At 38.3% G+C, this 19627-nt stretch overlaps 1 protein-coding gene across 1 annotated transcript in view; it reads left to right on the top strand.

Annotated features, from left to right (window-relative positions):
• Positions 1–19627, top strand: part of LOC140738504 (uncharacterized) — a 95390-nt gene that overhangs the window by 61926 nt on the left and 13837 nt on the right. The window contains exons 8-14 of the mRNA XM_073065871.1: positions 690–909; positions 2547–2649; positions 4926–5102; positions 7771–7950; positions 11630–11772; positions 15106–15250; positions 18874–19094. Coding sequence (XP_072921972.1) covers positions 690–909; positions 2547–2649; positions 4926–5102; positions 7771–7950; positions 11630–11772; positions 15106–15250; positions 18874–19094 — 1189 coding nt within the window. The remainder of the gene's footprint in view (positions 1–689; positions 910–2546; positions 2650–4925; positions 5103–7770; positions 7951–11629; positions 11773–15105; positions 15251–18873; positions 19095–19627) is intronic.

Raw genomic sequence — 19627 nt, forward strand, 5'->3', positions numbered from 1 at the left:
GACTTAGTAGAGGACAATAGCTATTTCACATTAGGCTTTCTTTGGGAAATTAATCTTACATTTCTTTGGCTGCGGCCATTCAGATATCACCCTGCTGGACCTCTGGTTGGCTGGAATTTGTGGTGGATTATTTTTTTGGCCTTCTCCAACAAGGCCGGTGGGAAAATGCATCCAGGCCTGAAGATTCCCTTTGTTCCTATATCATCTGCCTGCAGTACAGCACTTAGAGCAAAATCAGCAATACACCCAGCTAAAGAGCACTTGGGTGTTCTTCCTGGTTGTTAGGTTTAAGGTAATGGTTTGAACCTCCGATGCAAGAGATGTTTGCTATCATTAAAACAAGGACAACTTTCAATTTCTACACAAGGATGAGGGCTCAGGATTTTTCAACAAAGGGGATGAGTTTTGATGCCACCCCAGTTGTGGCTCCAGGAGCCTAACAGTTCTATAAATATAGGGGAGCATCACCATTACCCCTCAAAATCTGAAAAGCCGTTAGCAGAGGTTTTCTATGTGCACATATCCATTATAATTGCCAGTGTTACAGTAATATGGATCTTCAGGGCACAAAACATTTATTTGTAGGTTATGAGGAAATGCTTTAAGTTAACTATGGCCATAATGATTTACAAAGGGTTTTGTGGCTGAGTGTTAATTTTGATTCTTGTTGATATGTTCTTGACCCAAAGTCTTCAGTGCCTTATTAAATACAGATGGGATGAATTATCCTGAATCATTCTCTGGTTGGTCATTCCGTGGGAAAGCAGCCGTCAGCATTGGAAGTGCTCTGCATGATAATCGTGGCTTGAAATCTCTTCAAGACAGTGGGAAAAATGCAAATGTCCCCATCTCAGTGAACTGTGTGAAAAGTCCATTCCAAACTGAATTTCCGAATAAATTTCAGCCACTGTAAGTGTTTACTCTTAGATCTGAGCGCAGACTTTACATTCAAATAACCACTATTGATACAAAGTGTATTCAGCTATCAGACACAAACATTTAATCATTCATCTTTCCAAAGCATTCTAATTGGACAGTCTTAATCAGTTCCAGAAATATTCGGTTCGCTGTCCGATCCCATTTTTAGTAGCACTTTTATTACAGGCTATTGCCATACATCCAGATTGATATTAAATGAATCTGAAAATATGTATTGATGTACAATTTGTATTGCGCAATGATGGTTTGTTTCATTAAAATTAGAAAGAATAGTCAAATAATATTATCTCAGTCACCTCGTCCAACTCTACAAACTCTCCTCTCTCAGAGCTCTCTGTCACCCTAAATCTGACATATTATGCTTTTGTTTCTATTTTTGAAGTTCATATCTTCAGCTGCCTGGATCCAGGCTCTCCTGGATTAATATAAAAATCCTAGCCTTCCTTTTAGAAATCACTAGTAAATTGCAAATCACTGTCCATTATAGGGTGATGATGATGTTGACATTGTCTAGGCAGCATCACACACTTAACCTTATGAGCGTCATGAATTTACTCTATTCACACAGTAATAGGTCATTAAACTTGCCATGGGATGTTAAAGTTGTTAAGGAAGTTGTGGCGGCTAAAACTAATTCAAAATCAAAACAATTGCCACTAGACTGTGAGCCCCATGGGGTTCTTATACTTGCAGGACGTGCCCTCAGCTCCAATGAAATGATTGTTCCAAAGAGCCGAATTCCTTATTTCAATCCTTCATTAGCAATTAGCAAACATACAATTAAGTATTATTGAGCAATCTTGTGATCAACCAAGATATGACTTCTGCTGGTCCCAAGCTACAAACTGCCATGAAATAAGCAGGAATACAGAGCACATTCCCTTCGCTTTTACCACGTCCCTACTAACGTGAATAGTTACGAAATAAACACACAACATAGAATACAAATCAAATTGAGAACACGGCTCCTATAGAAGTAATGACATGGTATTTGTTTATGGCTCACTCTTAATTTAATAGTGTCATTTCTTCAGGTTGTGGATTTTTTCCCTCCTGTAAACCAGTCTTTGTCCCTTTATCTACCTACTATCTTAATTCCCAATTTTCCTTGTGTTACCTGCAGCTGCTCCCCACCCACCCACCTTTCTCCCTTACCATTGCCATTCCTTTTTATATAATCACTCTTCTGTTTTAAACGATTAAAATTTATCTTCTCTGCCTTAAGGTTGAGAGAACGTATCTTGTCAATTTCCCTTGTTTATTGTAAGATTTTTTTTCTAAACCTCACTTCACCACTTATTCCTCGTGACCTAGACAATTGTGACAATGCCACAATTGAAATGGATTTGGCAAGTTGACCTACTGTGTACTGAGTGTGTTTTTCTCAGTGTTCAGTGCTCCCAATATCTCGTTCTCCAATGGAAAAAAATAGTATGTAGAGCTTGTAATCTAATTTGTTATGCTGGAGAGTCTGCATAACACAACTTATTTCTGTTTCAGCTTGCTGAGGCAACATGCTTGGTTAATGACATTTAATGGAACAATGTTTCTAATTAAGAATGATCCTTAGTTTCCAAAATACGTTGCATTTATTCTGCCTTACACAGACAACAACAATATGATGATGTTATCCAAGGCAATAACAAAGGGCAACGCCAAAACAAACAGCAGATTGACAAGAGAAAAAATCATATTTCCTGTTTACAAAGAGTAAGTGTGATAAACCAAGGAATTTATTTCCAACCATCTTGGTGATTTTCTTTGCATTACTTTTATCTTCAAACAATGAACTACGGTCTTTCATTGCCAATTAAGTTCTGTGTACTGTTTATTTCGTCTTTTCTACATGGTAAAGCACCCCAAGACTTTTCACTGTATTGTTACCATACATAATGTGACAGTGAGCCTCATGAAACTTGAAGGGAATAAAATAGATTAATTATAAGAATTGCCTCTATAGTTAAAAGTCCCAGTGGCTGAAGTACAGTACAACTGCTGACAAAAATAGGAAGAGAATATGGCCAGAGCATGGTTGTTAGAATTGAGCAAGTTACAGAGAGAGGGGCTTTGGGATGAAAACTGATAGTAATTCCCAAAATATAAAGGAGTCATGTCATAGGATGGCATTACCTCTAATTTAGACCTTTCAAAAGGGTTCCCATCTAGCAATCTGTTTGGAGGAATTGATCTGAAGAAAATCAGGATCATTGTAATCCCTTGCTTCTGATTTTATCTGTTGGCCTGGTGGTGGGGGAGCATGAACAGAAGTTGTTGTTGAAACCCTGGGATTATTCAATCCCAGTAGACTTCCTGATTCAGTGACATCACTTACTCCTTCTTTACATGGTCAAATTGGGCGCATCCATTGAATTCTTTGGAATATAGTCTGTGCTCTCATTATCCTAAGACGTTCACATGTTTACTGCTTTGTGAAGAATACAGATTCTACCAGCAATAATTTTGGGCAAAATTACTCTGTTTTTCAAAACAATTTTAATTCAGGTGCCTAAGAAGAATAATGTGAGCTGCCTTAATGACTATCACCCGGTAGCATTCACATCAACAGTGATGAAATGCTTTGAGAGGTTGGTCATGACTAAACTGAACTCCTGCCTCAGCAAGGACTTGAACACATTGCAATTTGCCTATCACTATAATAGGCAATCTCAATGGCTCTCCACATGGCTTTAGACAACCTGGACAACACAAACACCTATGTCAGGATGCTGTTCATTGACTATAGCATCATTCCCACAATCCTGATTGAGAAGTTGCAGAATCTGGGCCTCTGTACCTCCCTCTGCAATTGGATCCTTGACTTCCTAACTGGAAGACACAATCTGGATTGGTGATAATGTATCCTCCTCGCTGACAATCAACACTGGCTCACCTCAGGTGTGTGTGCTTAGCCCACTGCTCTACTCTCTATATACACATGACAGTGTAGATAGGCATAGCTCAAATACCATTTATCAATGGCTGATAAAATACAACCATTGTTGGTAGAATCTCAGGTGGTGACAAGAGGGCATACAGGAGCGAGATATGCCAACTAGTGGAGTGGTACTGCAGCAACAACCTGGCACTCAACGTCAGTAAGACAAAAGAGCTGATTGTGGACTTCAGGAAGGGTAAGACAAAGAAACACATAACAATCCTCATCGAGTGATCAGAAGTGGAGAGAGTGAGTTCCTGGGTATCAAGATCTCTGAGAACCTAACGTGGTCCCAACATGTTGATGTAGTTATAAAGAAGGGAAGACAGCGGCTATACTTTATTAGGAGTTTGAAGAGATTTGGCATGTCAATAAATACACTCAAAAACCTCTATAGTTGTACCATGGAGAGCATTCTGACAGGCTGCATCACTGTCTGGTATGGAGGGGCTTCTGCACAGGACCAAGTGAAGATGCAGAGGGTTGTAAATCCAGTCAGCTCCATCTTGGGTACTAGCCTACAAAGTACCCAGGACATCTTCAAGGAGCGATGTCTCAGAAAGGCAGCGTCCATTATTAAGGACATCCAGCACCCAAAGCATGCCCTTTTCTCACTGTTACCATCAGGTAGGAGGTACAGAAGCCTGAAGGCACACACTCAGCAATTCAGGAACAGCTTCTTCCCCTTTGTTATCCGATTCCTAAATGGACATTGAACCCTTGGACACTACCTCACTTTTTAAAATATACAGTATTTCTGTTTTTTGCGTGTTTTTGATCTATTCAATATACGTATACTGTAATTGATTTACTTAATTATTATTATTATTTTTTTACTTTTTTTTCTCTCTTCTGTATTATGTATTGCATTGAACTGCCGTTGCTAAGTTACCAAATTTCACGTCACGTGCAGGTGATAATAACCCTAATTCTGATTCTGATTCTCATACACGGTAAATTCAAATTTATAAACCAGGAAAACCTCAGAAACTTTGGATATGTTCTTAATTTGTCCTCAGTTTTGTCACTGTTTTGTATACTTACTGTAAAGGAGCTGAACACAGTCCATCATCTAAATATATCACAATGCACAAGAGGATACGTGAAGTTTGAAAAGAAACAGGATCCTGATGCCATCCTGCTTTTCACAAGAACAGATGTGAATCATAATACCAGAGTTTTAACAAAAGGTGTCAACAATAACATAATTTCCAAAGAAAACTACAAGGTAAGTGATACAAAATACAATCTTAGACCAAATGTCACAAAAGACTCTAAGCAAACTGGATGATCAGAAAGACTGTTTTAGCATTGTTTTGTAATATATTTTGTGTGGTTTTAGTTCAACTGTGTGGCACAATTTCAAATCACATGCCCAAGGACTTCTAAAATGGCACACCCAGTAAATTATATGCAACTTACACAAAATGCTGGAGGAACTCAGCAGGCCAGGCAGCATCTGTGGAAAAGAGTACAGTCGACATTTTGGGCCGAGACCCTTCAGCAGGACCCAATTATATGAATGTGTTAACGAGTGAGTGGAAAACTGCACTCACGCAGTATTAAGCACGCCTGAAAAAAATGTACAATTAGCAGATTCATAAGCCTAGCAACAAGATTGGTGGGACTTACCAAAACATAAGGGAGATATGTCATAGCAGATCTCAAATTGTACATTACATTCTTTTCAGAGACACCCTCCCCTTAAAGATGAATCCAATGGGAGCATGGAATTGGAAGCACCATTGGTCTCCACATATTTGTTATATAACTGCCTCATACTTTCCCTGGAGGATGGGTTTCAACCACCCATGAGAGTAAAGGAGTCCTCGAAGAACTTATTAGAATAGACACCTGCTCTACTCTTTTCTCATGAGTTAGTCACAAACACAGTGGAAAGTATGTTCCCTCATTGCTTCATTGAATTTAAACACACCTAACTGTGCTGAGAGAATGTTTATGAAAACGACTGCTACAACTATCCCTTTTTATTCAAAATATGATTCTGATTTGAAACCAAGAAGCAAATGTAATGGAGGGATTGGAGTCTAGTGAAGTGGAAAGTTTGGTGTTTGGGGGGGGAGCAGGGGGTTATGTGTCTATTTTGTGGTACAGAAACTTGAAAAAAAATATTTCCAGAGATGGGGAGGTGATGATAGTTGGGGAGAGAGGAGGAAGTGGTGAATAGTGTTTGGACTCAAACTGTGTGTGGATAGTTTACTGGCTAGGTTTTGCAGGCCAGCGTATTCTTACACTTACTGTTTTATTTTGGATATTGCTGTTGGTGATGTAGATTAGATCAATAACTGCTATTTTTAAAAATATTTTCCATTAGAATCTCAAAACAAATGGAAGACAAGCAAAACTGAGATAAGCAGAATTTTCATCATTAAGATTCCTTAAGGTAGTTTTAGCCCAGTGTAGTAATGGGGACAACCTCCCACTATCTATTAAATGTTCCCAATGGCATGCACCTCAAATAGCCTCTGGCAACGAAGTCCGCCTTTGGCCTTCACGTGTGATTTAGCTACTAAGCCCATTTCTGCTGACAGGATGTACTTGCTTGGTCATCGAGTACGTTTAAGATAAAGTTCAATATACTTTTGGATATAAAGGGAATTAAGAGATAGGAAAATGGTGCTGGGATAAAAGTTTAGCTGTGATCTTACTGATTGACAGTACCAACACAAGTAACCAAAAAAGCTATCTCTACTTCTATCTCTTACGTTATAGCAACTGTAGTGGTTATACTAAAGTTTTGTGGTTAGTGTGCGTCTTTGGTGCACAGCAGAACATTTAATTATATCCTGTGGAAGCTTTGTGAACTGAGAAGGAGGCTAAGTACAGTTGAACTAAGAGGAAAATATTTTGAGTTTCTCTGAAGGGGAGAATGTCTTTGCAAAAGGTTAATGATGACTACTGAAGATGCTTTTAGAGGAATGAGGTGTATTAAGTTACTTGAATAGGTACAAGTTCTTTTCTCAAGAATATTGATATGACAATCTCCCTTCTGGAATGCATTGATTGTGGCTGCAGATTGGTTGTGTAGTTCAATAAAGAAGGTAGCATTTACAAGGAATAAATACATTTTTAATTTGTTGTATTTGGACTGGTTATCAGTTACATCATTTTTACCTTTCCACCCTTGATAAAGTTCTTCTTTACCTCATTTTACGCTGTACGGCCATCTATACTAGATGTTAAATCATGTAATGATGTTTTGATTATTGCAGATCATTTCTCGTATGATGGGTTCAGTGGCAGATGAACACCTACAGTGCATTAATCAGATACACATGATTGATAGCTGCAATACATGTCCCATGTATTCTGCTGAAGTGGACTTTTATAATTAAGTCACTTGATTAGATAAGACATTATGTTTCTGACTTCAGGATCTTAAGAAAGTATGGGTTTTGAGAAGATCCATCAAGCAGAGTATTTCCTCTCATCAAAAGCAATTAAGCAAACAGTAAAATATTCAGTCATTCATGCATGACCGTTTGCTTTTTATGGCATGACATTTCCTTGGCTCATTCGTTGCAAGATATTGAAAAAAAATCTGTTTAATCTCTGAATTAATGGCACAATTTTAACTGCTATTGATGGAAGTTAATTCCATGTACCCAATATTGTGCATTGGACAATAATTAAACTAGGCCAAATAGGGAGAACATTCAAAATCACCCATTATCCAGCAAGCGCATGGGGACATCCCAGTAATATAACCCTTTGTATCCTGTTTGAAGTTGCTCATTTATGTGTATCTAAATTAAATAATTTCAGTCTCTCAGTACACTTTTTGGTACAATGATAGCTTTCAGAAGATAAATCATTAAAATTCAGCTTTTTGTTTAACCGGCGGAGACTTTAGTTGATTTTTGCTTACGTTGCAGAATGCAGTTCGAACTATGGAAAAATATATTGACTTACAAAAGGAGAGATTCTTCCAGCTGGTAAAGCAATACTCTCAGCATGTCACATTAAAAGAGGCAGAAAAATGCATCACACATCAAGTTGGTACATCAAAGCCCATCTCAGAAGCCTTCAAAAAGATGAAAGAACTGTACTTAAAGGTAATTTATCATAACCAATTTAACATGAATTGTTCACACCTGTTACAATCTATGTTGTTGAAAGGTTTGCAGATGATGAATGCTTTCTACACATAAGCTTTAATTCATTTCATTTCAATTTTTAGTGAAATGAATTTAATAGAAACTGAGTATTTAAACAACTCTCGCAACATGCTGGAGGAACTCAACAGGCCAGGCAGCATCTATGGAAAAAAGTACAGTCGACATTTCAGGCTGAGAAACTTCATCAGGACTGGACAAAAGAAGATGAGAAGTCAGAGGTGGTGGGGAGTCTTTTTTTACTCCAGTCCTTATTAAGGGTCTCAGCCGAAACTTCAACTGTACTCTTTTCCGTAGATGCTGCCTGACCTGTTGAGTTCCTCCAGCATTTTGTATGTGTTGCTTGGATGTCCAGCATCTGCAGATTTTCTTTTGTTTGTGATTTAAGCAACTCTAAAGGCAACTTCTAATGTCCGCTTGCTTCATGCAGGTTATCAAAGTACAAATCTAAATTTTATTATCAAGTATATATATGTCACCACATACAACTCTAAGGTTCATTTTCCTGTGGACGTACTCAGCAAATCTCTAGTATAGTAACTATGACAGGATCAATGAATGATCAACTAGAGTACAGAAGACAATAAACTGCAAAAATAAATAAATAACAATAAATAATGAGAACATGAATTAACAAGATAAAGAGTCCTTAAATGATGTAATTGATTGTGAGAACATTTCAATGGATGGGCAAGTGAATGTAATTATCTCAAGAGCGTGATGGTTGAGGGGTAGTAACTGTTCTTGAGCCTGGTGGTGTGAGTCCTGACGTTCTTGTACCTTCTACTTGATGGCAGCAGTGAGAAAAGAGCATGATCTGAGTGGAGAGGGCCTCAGATGATGGATGCTGCTTTCCTACGACAGGGTTTCATGTAGATGTGTTCAACGGTTGGGAGGACTTTACTTGTGATGTACTGGGCGGAATCCACTACCTTTTGTAGGATTTTCTGTTCAAAGACATTGGTATTTCCTTATCAGGCTATGATGCAGCCAGTTAATACATATCTGTACAAGTTTATCAAAGTTTTAGATGACATGCCAAATCTCCATAGATTCTGAAGGAAGTAGACTTGCCAGTTATTTAAAAAGAAATCTTTTCACTGGTTTTGATTGAAGACCTTTTTTAGAATTTAGATGAACAATTGTATCTCCTGTATTTGAAACTTAATATAAGTTTCATCATGTTCATGGCAGAGCACTTCAAGGAAGTGTGCTCCCTGAAAACAGGCATTGAATTATATTCCAGGGATGATACACGCTTGCCCATATTCAAATAACTTTAAATTGTGCAGCTCTCAACAACTTTAAACTGCTCCTTATGCTATTCATTTATTTCTTCTTCATTTACCATTCTGAATTGAGCATTTTTTAATGATTTGCACAATATGGGTTTCTAGTAGGATAGTTAATGTTTTTTTCCTTTGGAAAAAAATGTGTTCATATGCTGGCTCCTTGAACCTCTGTAGCTCATCTGCTGAAAGAAATTCCCTCAATCCTGCTTGTAGAACACTAGGAAATCTGCAGATGCTGGAAATTCAAACAACAACACACACAAAATGCTGGTGGAACACAGCAGGCCAGGCAGCATCTATAGGGAGAAGCGCTGTCGACGTTTCGGGCCGAGACCCTTCGTCAGGACTAACCAAAAGGAAAGATAGTAAGAGATTTGAAAGTAGTGGGGGGAGGAGGAAATGCAAAATGATAGGAGAAGACCAGAGGGGGTAAGATGAAGCTAAGAGCTGGAAAGGTGATTGGCGAAAGTGATACAGAGCTGGAGAAGGGAAAGGATCATGGGACAGGAGGCCTCAGGAGAAAGAAAGGAGGGGGGGAAGCACCAGAGGGAGATGGAGAACAGGCAGACAACTAAATATGTCAGGGATGGGGTAAGAAGGGGAGGAGGGGCATTAACAGAAGTTAGAGAAGTCAATGTTCATGCCATCAGGTTGGAGGCTACCCAGCCGGTAGAAAGGTGTTGTTCCTCCAACCTGAGTTTGGATTCATTTTGACAATAGAGGAGGCCATGGATAGACATATCAGAACGAAACGTCGACAGCGCTTCTCCCTATAGATGCTGCCTGGCCTGCTGTGCTCCACCAGCATTTTGTGTGTGTTGTTGTAGAACACTGATGGTGGAAAATAAGTCCACCCTTACTCTACCCTCTCATTCCTTCTGCCACGTTTATACTAAATGCATTTTCCCTCTCCTTCCAGCTGCATCTACCCAGATACTCAGCATATCTGTATTACCCATTCCCCATCCTTTCTGCCTGACTAGCACACTCTCATTTGTAACCTTACTCAACCAATGTACAAAATCCCACGAGTTCTCTTGAGGCACAGCCCATTTAATAGATTGTGCAAGTGTGATCGATGGGAGATCATGAGACCAGACAAGCAACCTCTATTTATTCCCTTGAAGGCAAAGAGTCTCATTCAATGCAATAAATCTCTCAATTTTATTGAATTCAATAATTAAGGCTACAAGTGAGAGTCAAAAAGTTTCTAGTACTATGGTATCAATAGTTCTTGCCTAATAACATGTTGTGGTACAGGAAACTTGAATTCTTTTTTCAATAAATAAAAAAGAGTTTACTAATTTATTTCATGGCAAGAGACTTGTCATTCCTGATCGGTTTGTTATATACATGTTGCTTGTTCTGCAATATATGGTTGACTGCTAATTACTTTTGAAGTGTTTCAGCTAGTGTTATTGCCACTATCCAAATGATTTTCTTTCTTCCCTTTTTATATCCTATCCACCACAGATCAGTTTGCTTGCATTAGGATTGTTGCCTTCCCCATCAGAACTCAAAATGAGAGAGAAAAGTGTTATGCAAATATAAAGAGTAGCAGTAAAGCAAAGTTATTTGAAAAGATCTGGTGATACCATGCATTTGAAACTTTTTGATATTCATTACTTTGAGAGTAGCCATTGAAAATGCATCATCAACGACGACTCCATCAGCACGGACTAGAAGGGCCGAGATGGCCTATTTCCGTGCTGTAATTGTTATATGGTTATGTGGTTACAACGTAGTTTGTTTAATCTTGACCTATATATGGATGAATGTATGTACTGGGCATTGCCAATTCCACAGAAAATCTCAGGAACGATTATAATCAGCAAGGAGCCTGAGTAAATGGTGACATGGTAGCGTAGATATAAGCGCAATACTATTACAGCTTGGGACGTCAGAGTTTGGAGTTCAATTCCGGTGCCGTCTGTAAGGAGTGTCTACTTTCTCCCTTTCACTGCATGGGCTTCCTTTGGGTGTTCCAATTTCTTCCCACAGTCTAAGGACATAATGGTTAGTAAGTTAACTGGTCATTGCAAATTGTCCTGTGATTAGGCTAATGTTAAATAGATGGGTTGCGAGGTGGCACAGCTCACTGGGCCTGTTCTGTACTGCGTCTCTAAATAAATAAATAAAACTAAATAAATGAATTTGTCATATGCACAACAGCACCCAGAATTGGGTGAAAATGTGCATTCTGCTTAATAAATATGGTTGACATGTTTAGAATTTCAATGTTAATGAATGAAGGTGTCTTAATCTCTCAGTAGCTGTCAGGAAATATTCATTTACTTCTCTATATGATCTATTTAAAATACTTTAAGAGAAAAAGTGGATGGAATGAAGAAGCCTTGAAATTTACAAAGCAAAGGATCACACTTGCAAATGCTTTGATGAATACCTTGGAAAATATTGAGGAAGAATCTGGTTTGTTTTTAATAAAGCCAACTCAGTCATGGAAAGGAAGGTAAAATAGTTCCTGTTTAAAATTCTGCTTTTAAATAATGGTATGAAATATTTTTCTCATAGCTAAGCATCTGCTGTTCTATGAAGGTGTATCAAAATATGACCTTCTCCAATAATTCAGTTAAATAATATTGAATCAAGTCACATGTGCTTTCCAAAGAATTATTTCAACATGGCCTCTGGTATTCCATGACAATTTGGGTGGAAGCAATTAAAAATCTAATCCATAAATTGTACCTTGTCACCTTGTGCACTATGGATGTTAGGAACTAAACAATCCATTGTGTACTACATGATAGACTGTTAGTTTAAAATTAATTGCTAATCCTACTTCTGTGTGCATGCAGCAGTCTTGGGAAATAGGTCAAAGTCCTAATGCATATGGTATATTTGCATACGAAAACTGCTGGGTGCACAGAAGGGCTTTTGAGCGATATGCAACATATAATCAACGGCACGGTTGCAACACTGTAGTATAAATATATGATTTGTAAGCAATGCAGGCCTTGAACATTGGAGCTGGCCTCAGTCGAAGGATGAAAGCAAGCTCCTGCATTTGTCTCCAACTAATTCTGGCAGAAAGGTTGTAACTTGATTCATCTGGGATAGTTGCAAGATGGTTCTTCTGAAAGAAAATTACTCAGAACTTTATTACAAGAGGCACCCAGTCATAGAGTTGTACAGCAAAGACTTGGGCCCTTCAGCTCACCACATCTGTGACAACCATCCATGGTAACCCCATTAGCCCACCTCTTCTACACCTTGCCTATCAAGTGGCCGTCTCTTAATCATAGCATTTAACTTGATTCCAGCACCTTCACTAGCAGTAACCTCAAAAATACTTCCCCTCAAATTGTGTTTAAAACTCCTTTTTCTCACCGTAAACCTATGCACTCTTATTTTTGATTCACTTACCATGAAAAAAAATGACAATCCACCCTATCCATGCCCTTATTTTTATATACCTCTATCAGGTCACCCCTCAGTCTCGTTCATTCTAGGGAAAACAAGCCCATCCAACATCCTCACATAACTAATTCAGGCAGCATCCTGCTGAAACTTCTCTTGTCAGGTAACCATGATCCCTGACCCATGCATCCTCCTCCAATACCATGGTGACATTTCAGTCAATGGAAGCAATTTCTGCTTCAAAGACCAACCCCTGCCCTAATGTAGTTCCACTGGTTCGAGAATGGGATCTCCTACCTTGAGAGTTCCCACCAGATCAGCAGCAAAAATGTCCATTTCTTGTGCTATTAGGCCTGCAGTAGAAGTAATTATATGGAAAAGAATTAAATGGGATCCAAGATTCAAATGTGCATAAAGCATCAGGTTCTATTTTATTAGACTATCACTTAGCACAAAACTAGTGCAGGTTTTTCACTCAGTGCTGACTAGGTGCACAGCTTACACCTCGAACTATTCTTGGGTCAATGGTTTGTATCTGCTAAGGCAACATGGATCAGAAGCATCAATTTTCCTGCGTCATCCTGCCTTTTCATTGTTCTGATTCAGATCAAGCCTTATCCAAAGCAGCAATAAAATCTGAGCCCTTGGAATCACTGATAACGTAGTGTAACATTTCAAGTTACATGTCCTACCCTATACTTTCAAAAGATAGCTTTCCTTTCTGTAAAACACAGGAGTACCCAGAGAAATTTAAATTTGTTAACCTGTCTCTTTAATGTCATGGGGCAAACGTTTGTCTGTAGATCCAAAATTGTAAGTTTTCAATACCTTTTAGATGATTATACGGCAAGGTGGATCCACACTCTTGCATCATAGTCATGCCCTAAGACTATCATACATTGACACCATTAACTTCAATTTATTTCCAATCTAATTTTTTTTCTACCTGCTTTAACCAGATTCCGTAAGCATGACTAACATAACAGACCTGGTAGCTAACCAGTTCTCCATATCAGCCAAGTATATGTTTTTTTTTAATTAACCTGAATTTTCTCCCCCTTTTATTTCTTCCCTCCTGAATGCAGTGACAAAATGCTCGATTCTGATTCTGTAGACGATGGCAAATTTCCAGTACCTCATCTAAATGGTCATTTGTCAGATATGAGAATGGGGAGTCTTTGCCAACTTCCACACCTGGACAGTTTCAGGGAGAGACTGGTTCAAAGTAATTGAATCTGGCGAACATTTTGTTTCTTTGTGCACAGTTGTCAAGAGCCTTTGTAGTTATGATCAGATATCTCAAGGTGCAGCGGTGATTGAACTTGGCCTAGAAATTAGATCATGTTGTATTTCTTCCAGAACTGTGAAGCTGAAAGCTTAATTACCACACAGTGATAATTATCATTTTGTGTCATTCCCTGTGCAATTCTCACACTGAATATTAGACTATATTAACCAGGGAGCAAATAGCATTGGGAATTACTGGACACAGCTCTAATTTCAGAACTTCCCATTTACATAATCTACCCCCTCTGATCTGTTCAAGCATCAACTACTGCCTTTCCATTAAGCCCAGGCCTCTATCTAATCCACATTCAGTCTGTTCACCACCAACCCAGGCCATGATCTCTTTCCTGCACCTTATGCCAAACTTCCATTTTCCTAATCCACTAAGCAACCCAGGACTGTTGGTGCAAATATGAATCTCCTCTAGCCACTTAACCGATCATTGATTACCTGTAGGCCATTCTCTACACCAGGGGTTCCCAACCTGGGGTCCGCGATCTACTTGCTTAATGGTATTTGTCTATTAACTCCTGTTCTACACCATAACATTGACAACAGCCACCCTTTCCACCTTTTTGGCATTTACTGGTAACTGCCCCAACACTACCTGTGATGGCTGAATCTCTTCTTTCATGAATTCTAGGCCTGGCTGTCATACTTTTACTTTCAAACACCCATTCAATTGTTCCAAGATGACTGAGTGATGAAATTGTATCTGGGTTAAGCAATGCCTTGAATTTAAATTTAACCTTGCTCTCTGATTCCTGTATATCACTAACCCTGTTTAAAACACCAATCTCTTCAATCTCTTTTAGCCTCTGAGATATCCTCCTGCTCTATTTCAGGTATTTTGGACATGCTGAAATCTAATTGCTTCAACACTGGCTTCTGTGTTTTCAGGAGTTCTGGAATTCCCTTCTGAAACCTCCCTGAAACGCTCTGCCTCAATTTCCTTCCTCCTGAGGTTTCAAGTCCCTGGTCTGCATACCACTTTGTGTGGTTCAGTGTTCAAATATTTGTATTTTGATCAATTAAAAATTAAATGTGAGAATATCATTTTTGTACTAGTTGAGAAATCTTACATATTGTACACCAAGAGAATGAATTTTTAAAAATAATTTTATAACCTTGATTTTAGGCCTGCTTCCAAGAAAATTAAGGCTAAAGTAAGCATTCATCAGAGAATGCCAATAAAAACAGACCAACTGCTTCATGTACCTGTGCCTTCCTTCAGAGCTTCCAAACAAATGGGCACATCATCAGACACCAGTTTCTCAACGCCGGTACACACTTCCATTTTTTAAACAAATCACACACGGTATAATTGTATTTATAGATCAGTGTTTAAGAAAACAACATGTAGCTTTTTCAGTGATTTCTGGATGCAAGTGTTTTGGACCAGTTAAATACACAAGAAGAAAACGTGCATCCGTTTTATGGAAACAAAGATCACTCAAATAGCATTGAAATAAATAAATAAGCAAGTCAACTGGTTTAGATGATGAACATTTGCTAGGATATGGAGAAATTGACCTGCTCCTCATTCAATACTGCCATGGTAGTTTTTTACATCCACGTATGAAAGAAGTGATGAAAAAGTTACTGCAGCATGAAAATAATTATACAGTTACACATTTTACTCTGAAATTTATTTCCATGAAGGCCCAATCAGTTTGGTTTACACTTCCATGGGGATAAACTTTGACACAAGTACTTCTCTTCAGAACTACTACACCCTTTCAACTCTGCTAGAGTGTCAGATTAAAACACCTTGAAGCACAATCACCTAATGCTATCTGGAGAAACAAAAGAACAATTACCGGTACTATTTAAAGGCTAACATGCACATAGATTTATTAACAAAACAACCTATTTCCAGTCAATCAACTGACAAATAGGATGCATGTCAGCAGTTCAGACAAGGGGCAGTGAAGTGCTGATGAAAGATGAAAATGAACTGATCTTGGTTTCAGTGTGGAGCTAGGAGGTGGATGACAGCTCCTTATGTCATCCACCTTATGGCATAAGGCCCAACACTGTTTTTGGGGCAATAACTTTTGTTTAAAAATCAAACAGCAGAGAGACCCCCACACCCCCACCACCATCTGAACGGAGATCCTTAACCCTAATTAAGCTTTGGCCTCTATATGCCTTTATACCAATATATATACCAATATGACAAGTGGCACAGAGCCAACCATTAATGAATATGTGCTTCCCAATGGCTAGCCTGAAAGTTTAGCAGGTGAAAAATAGAGCAACATTCTTACAGCTCGATTTTAAAGGAGTGGTTGAAATATCATTCAAATTATAAATTTGCCATTGAAAATTGTTATGCGATAATTCCTTTATAGTTGAATAGTAACATCAGAAGCAATGCCCTCACAGTTTTTTTTAAAATTTAGCCACATTAATTTAATCCTTTCATGCAAATAATTTATTAATTCTTCCTATTTTTTCATGGCCTACATCAATTTATATCAAAAGTTCAGCCTTGTGATTTTTCTGTTTTAGTTGTCCATGGAACGTGGTCATTACTTGTAATTTGTAAAGGTATTAGGAGAGACAAATGTGATTAATGGCAATGGGAGGTTTGACTGACGGTTAATCTGCTCCTAATGACTGCAGTGTAAGCAGCATGCCAACTTTCTGTTCTTTGCTGATTTCATGATATCATTCAGTGAATGTTAACTGTGCAGTGGATTGGCTGGGAGAGTTAGCAGGAGTTCAACTTGTGAGAGGTTATCTCCACTTAAAGCAAGGCTGCATTAGTTAATGCTAGCTTTTTAGAGAGAAGAGACAATGGCTTCAGGAAGTGATCAAACTCGAGAAACATTGAAAAATGATGCATACTAAAGATTTTATGACAAAAAGATGGTCCAGAAGATCACACAAGATAGGAAGGCAATGGTAGCAGGTAGCCATGACTATTAATTCCAGCAGGTAAGCAACAAAGGCCTGTATGTTGTGCTACAAGAAACTCAATGATTTTACATGAGTGATCAAGTGAGTTCATTCCTCCAACTACAATACCTTCATTCTTTTAACTACAATACTAGCTTCTATTCTTGCTCAGCTCATCACACCCCTAACTCACTAGCAACTTCATTAGACATACTCATTTGCACTAACACTTCTTACAGTCTAGCTCAGTTGCAAATCTCACATCTACATCTGACAACGTTTACAAGCCACCAGATATCCAAACACATTCCCACCCTAACACATCTGTCTTCAGTCTCCTCAACTGCTGAGCAGAGGCTAAACACAAATTAGATGTTCCATCTGTGTAGTCTCCAATATGAATACTGACTTCTCCAGCTTCTGGTAGCCTCTTCCCCTCTGGCCTTTTCTTCTCTCTCATTCATATCACCTGGCCCAAATTATCATATATCTTCCCCTTCCCAACTCTCTCCATCTGCCCATCACTCACCCATTCTTCCCATTGGTTCCCTTCAATACTTCCCTCTCCTTATTGCATACTCCATCTTCCTCTCTTATCAGATCAGAATCAGAATCAACTTTATTATCACTGGCAGGTGACATGAAATCTGTTAACTTAGCAACAGCAGTTCAATGCAATACATAATATAGAAGAAAAAAATACAAAATAAAATAATAATAAATAAATAGATCAATTACAGTATGTGTATATTGAATAGATTTTTAAAAAGTGCAGAAAACAGAATACTGTATATTAAAAAAAGTGAGGTAGTGTCCAAGGGTTCAGTGTCCATTTAGGAATCAGATATCAGAGGGGAAGAAGCTGTTCCTGAATCGCTGAGTGTGTGCCTTCAGGTTTCTATATCTCCTACCTGATGGTAACAGTGAAAAAAGGACATGATCTGAGTGCTGGATTCCATCATTTCAGCCCTTTAGCACTTCCATCTATCATCTTCCAGTTTCTGATGCCATTCCCACTTTCTCCCTCCCTCATCTGCCTAACATCCCCTCGCCTGAATCAACCTATCATGTGCCAGCTCTTTCTCTCCACCCTTTATACTGGCTATCTCCCTTAATCTTTCACTCTGGATGAAGGGTCTCCACTTGAAATGGCCACTGTCCATTTCTTTTCTTTTTAAATCTTTTTATTAATTTTTAAGCAAACAGAAATGAAACATGAATACAAAGTGTTTGAGAGTACATAGTTGATAGTTTAAGTAGACATTCAAATATATAATAATCAATATATATAGCCTCCCAAACTCATAGTATATATGAACAAAAGAAATAAAAAGAAAAAAAACCCAAAAAAAGAGAAGAAAAAAAAACACTAACCAACATGGGCCATTGCATAATGTTAGCATTTCCTTCTATATACTATTGATGCACCATCAATAACTCTCGGAGACGTGAGGCGAGATATAGGCTATTATTGGCTGGAAGAAAGAACAAGCAGCAAATGACCACCACACTACATCCTGGAGACTGAGGGTGGGGCTGTGTCTCCAATCACCTTTATACCAGGGTCCGTGGGAGGAGCCACAGGAGCAGTCAGCGGGGGGGGGGGGGGGGGGGGGCGTGTCCAGACAGGTATATGTAGTTCACCACAACTATATACTGCCTGACCTGCCGAGTTTCTCTAACAGTTTGTGTGTTACAACAAAACTTACAACATATGACTTTGTTCCAAGAACAGTCTTGACATTTGTCTTTGTTATCTTTCAGTTAAGTTTGTTTTTAAACTATGCAATAGTTTTCTCTTGGAATTTGCCAAATTAACTGATATAACTGAGAAAACAATCAACTGAGGAATCAGCTTTTCCAGCTTTTGACTGATTCCGCAATTCAGTAATTTCCATATCTAACAGAAAAAAATAATTTTCTTGCTATATGGTGGGTGCAAAAATATTTCTCTAATACATTATAGCATGCTATCTAATATCTATGAATGTTTTATTTCAAGCAAATAGTAAGTCTTACTAGAACCTACAATGAAAAATTACAAGAACTTAGTTCACGCTACGATAAAAACCCAGCGTCTATTGAGAACTATATTAAGGGCTTATGGAAGAAGCAGATTGATAGCCCAGATTCTGCAACATTGAACAGAACAATACTCTTCACCACACCAAGACTTCTGGAAATGGAATTTAAAAGAAATGGAATTGTTCAGCGAAATGTCAGGTAAACTATTATGATGAGGTTATTTTTCATAACATTATTTTTATTGTGAATCTTTTGTTTTTATGTTTGGAATAAAATGAGGGATATAAAAATGACCTCAAGTTCCAATTCAAATGCAAGATAAGAAGAATGTCTAAGAATAATGGATTCCACTGCGAATTTTGGTTATTAAATTGGGTTTGTGCCTTCAGCAACTCCCTTTAAAAAGTACAATTATCTCCTACTTCATGAAAGACAACTCCCTTGAACATGAATCATATTACTTGGTAGCTGGAGTTGGGGTTTTATAAAGAAACTCCCTAGTAATCTAGTCCAGGTATCTGTCTTCAGTATGTGAAATACCATTATCTTTCTGAAGGCAGACTAAGTGACCATAAGATAAGTTGGACTGGCTTATTGGCCGTTTTGTTCCATTGTAGGCAGAACCTACATAACGGTGAATATGCTGGAAGTTACTTGTTAGTAACTTATTAGTAACCAATTCAAAATAAATACCTCAGTTAGCGGATGGCTTAACATAGGAAGACATTTAC

The sequence above is a fragment of the Hemitrygon akajei genome, chromosome 2 (genome assembly GCF_048418815.1).
Source record: "Hemitrygon akajei chromosome 2, sHemAka1.3, whole genome shotgun sequence".
Lineage (NCBI taxonomy): Eukaryota > Metazoa > Chordata > Chondrichthyes > Myliobatiformes > Dasyatidae > Hemitrygon > Hemitrygon akajei.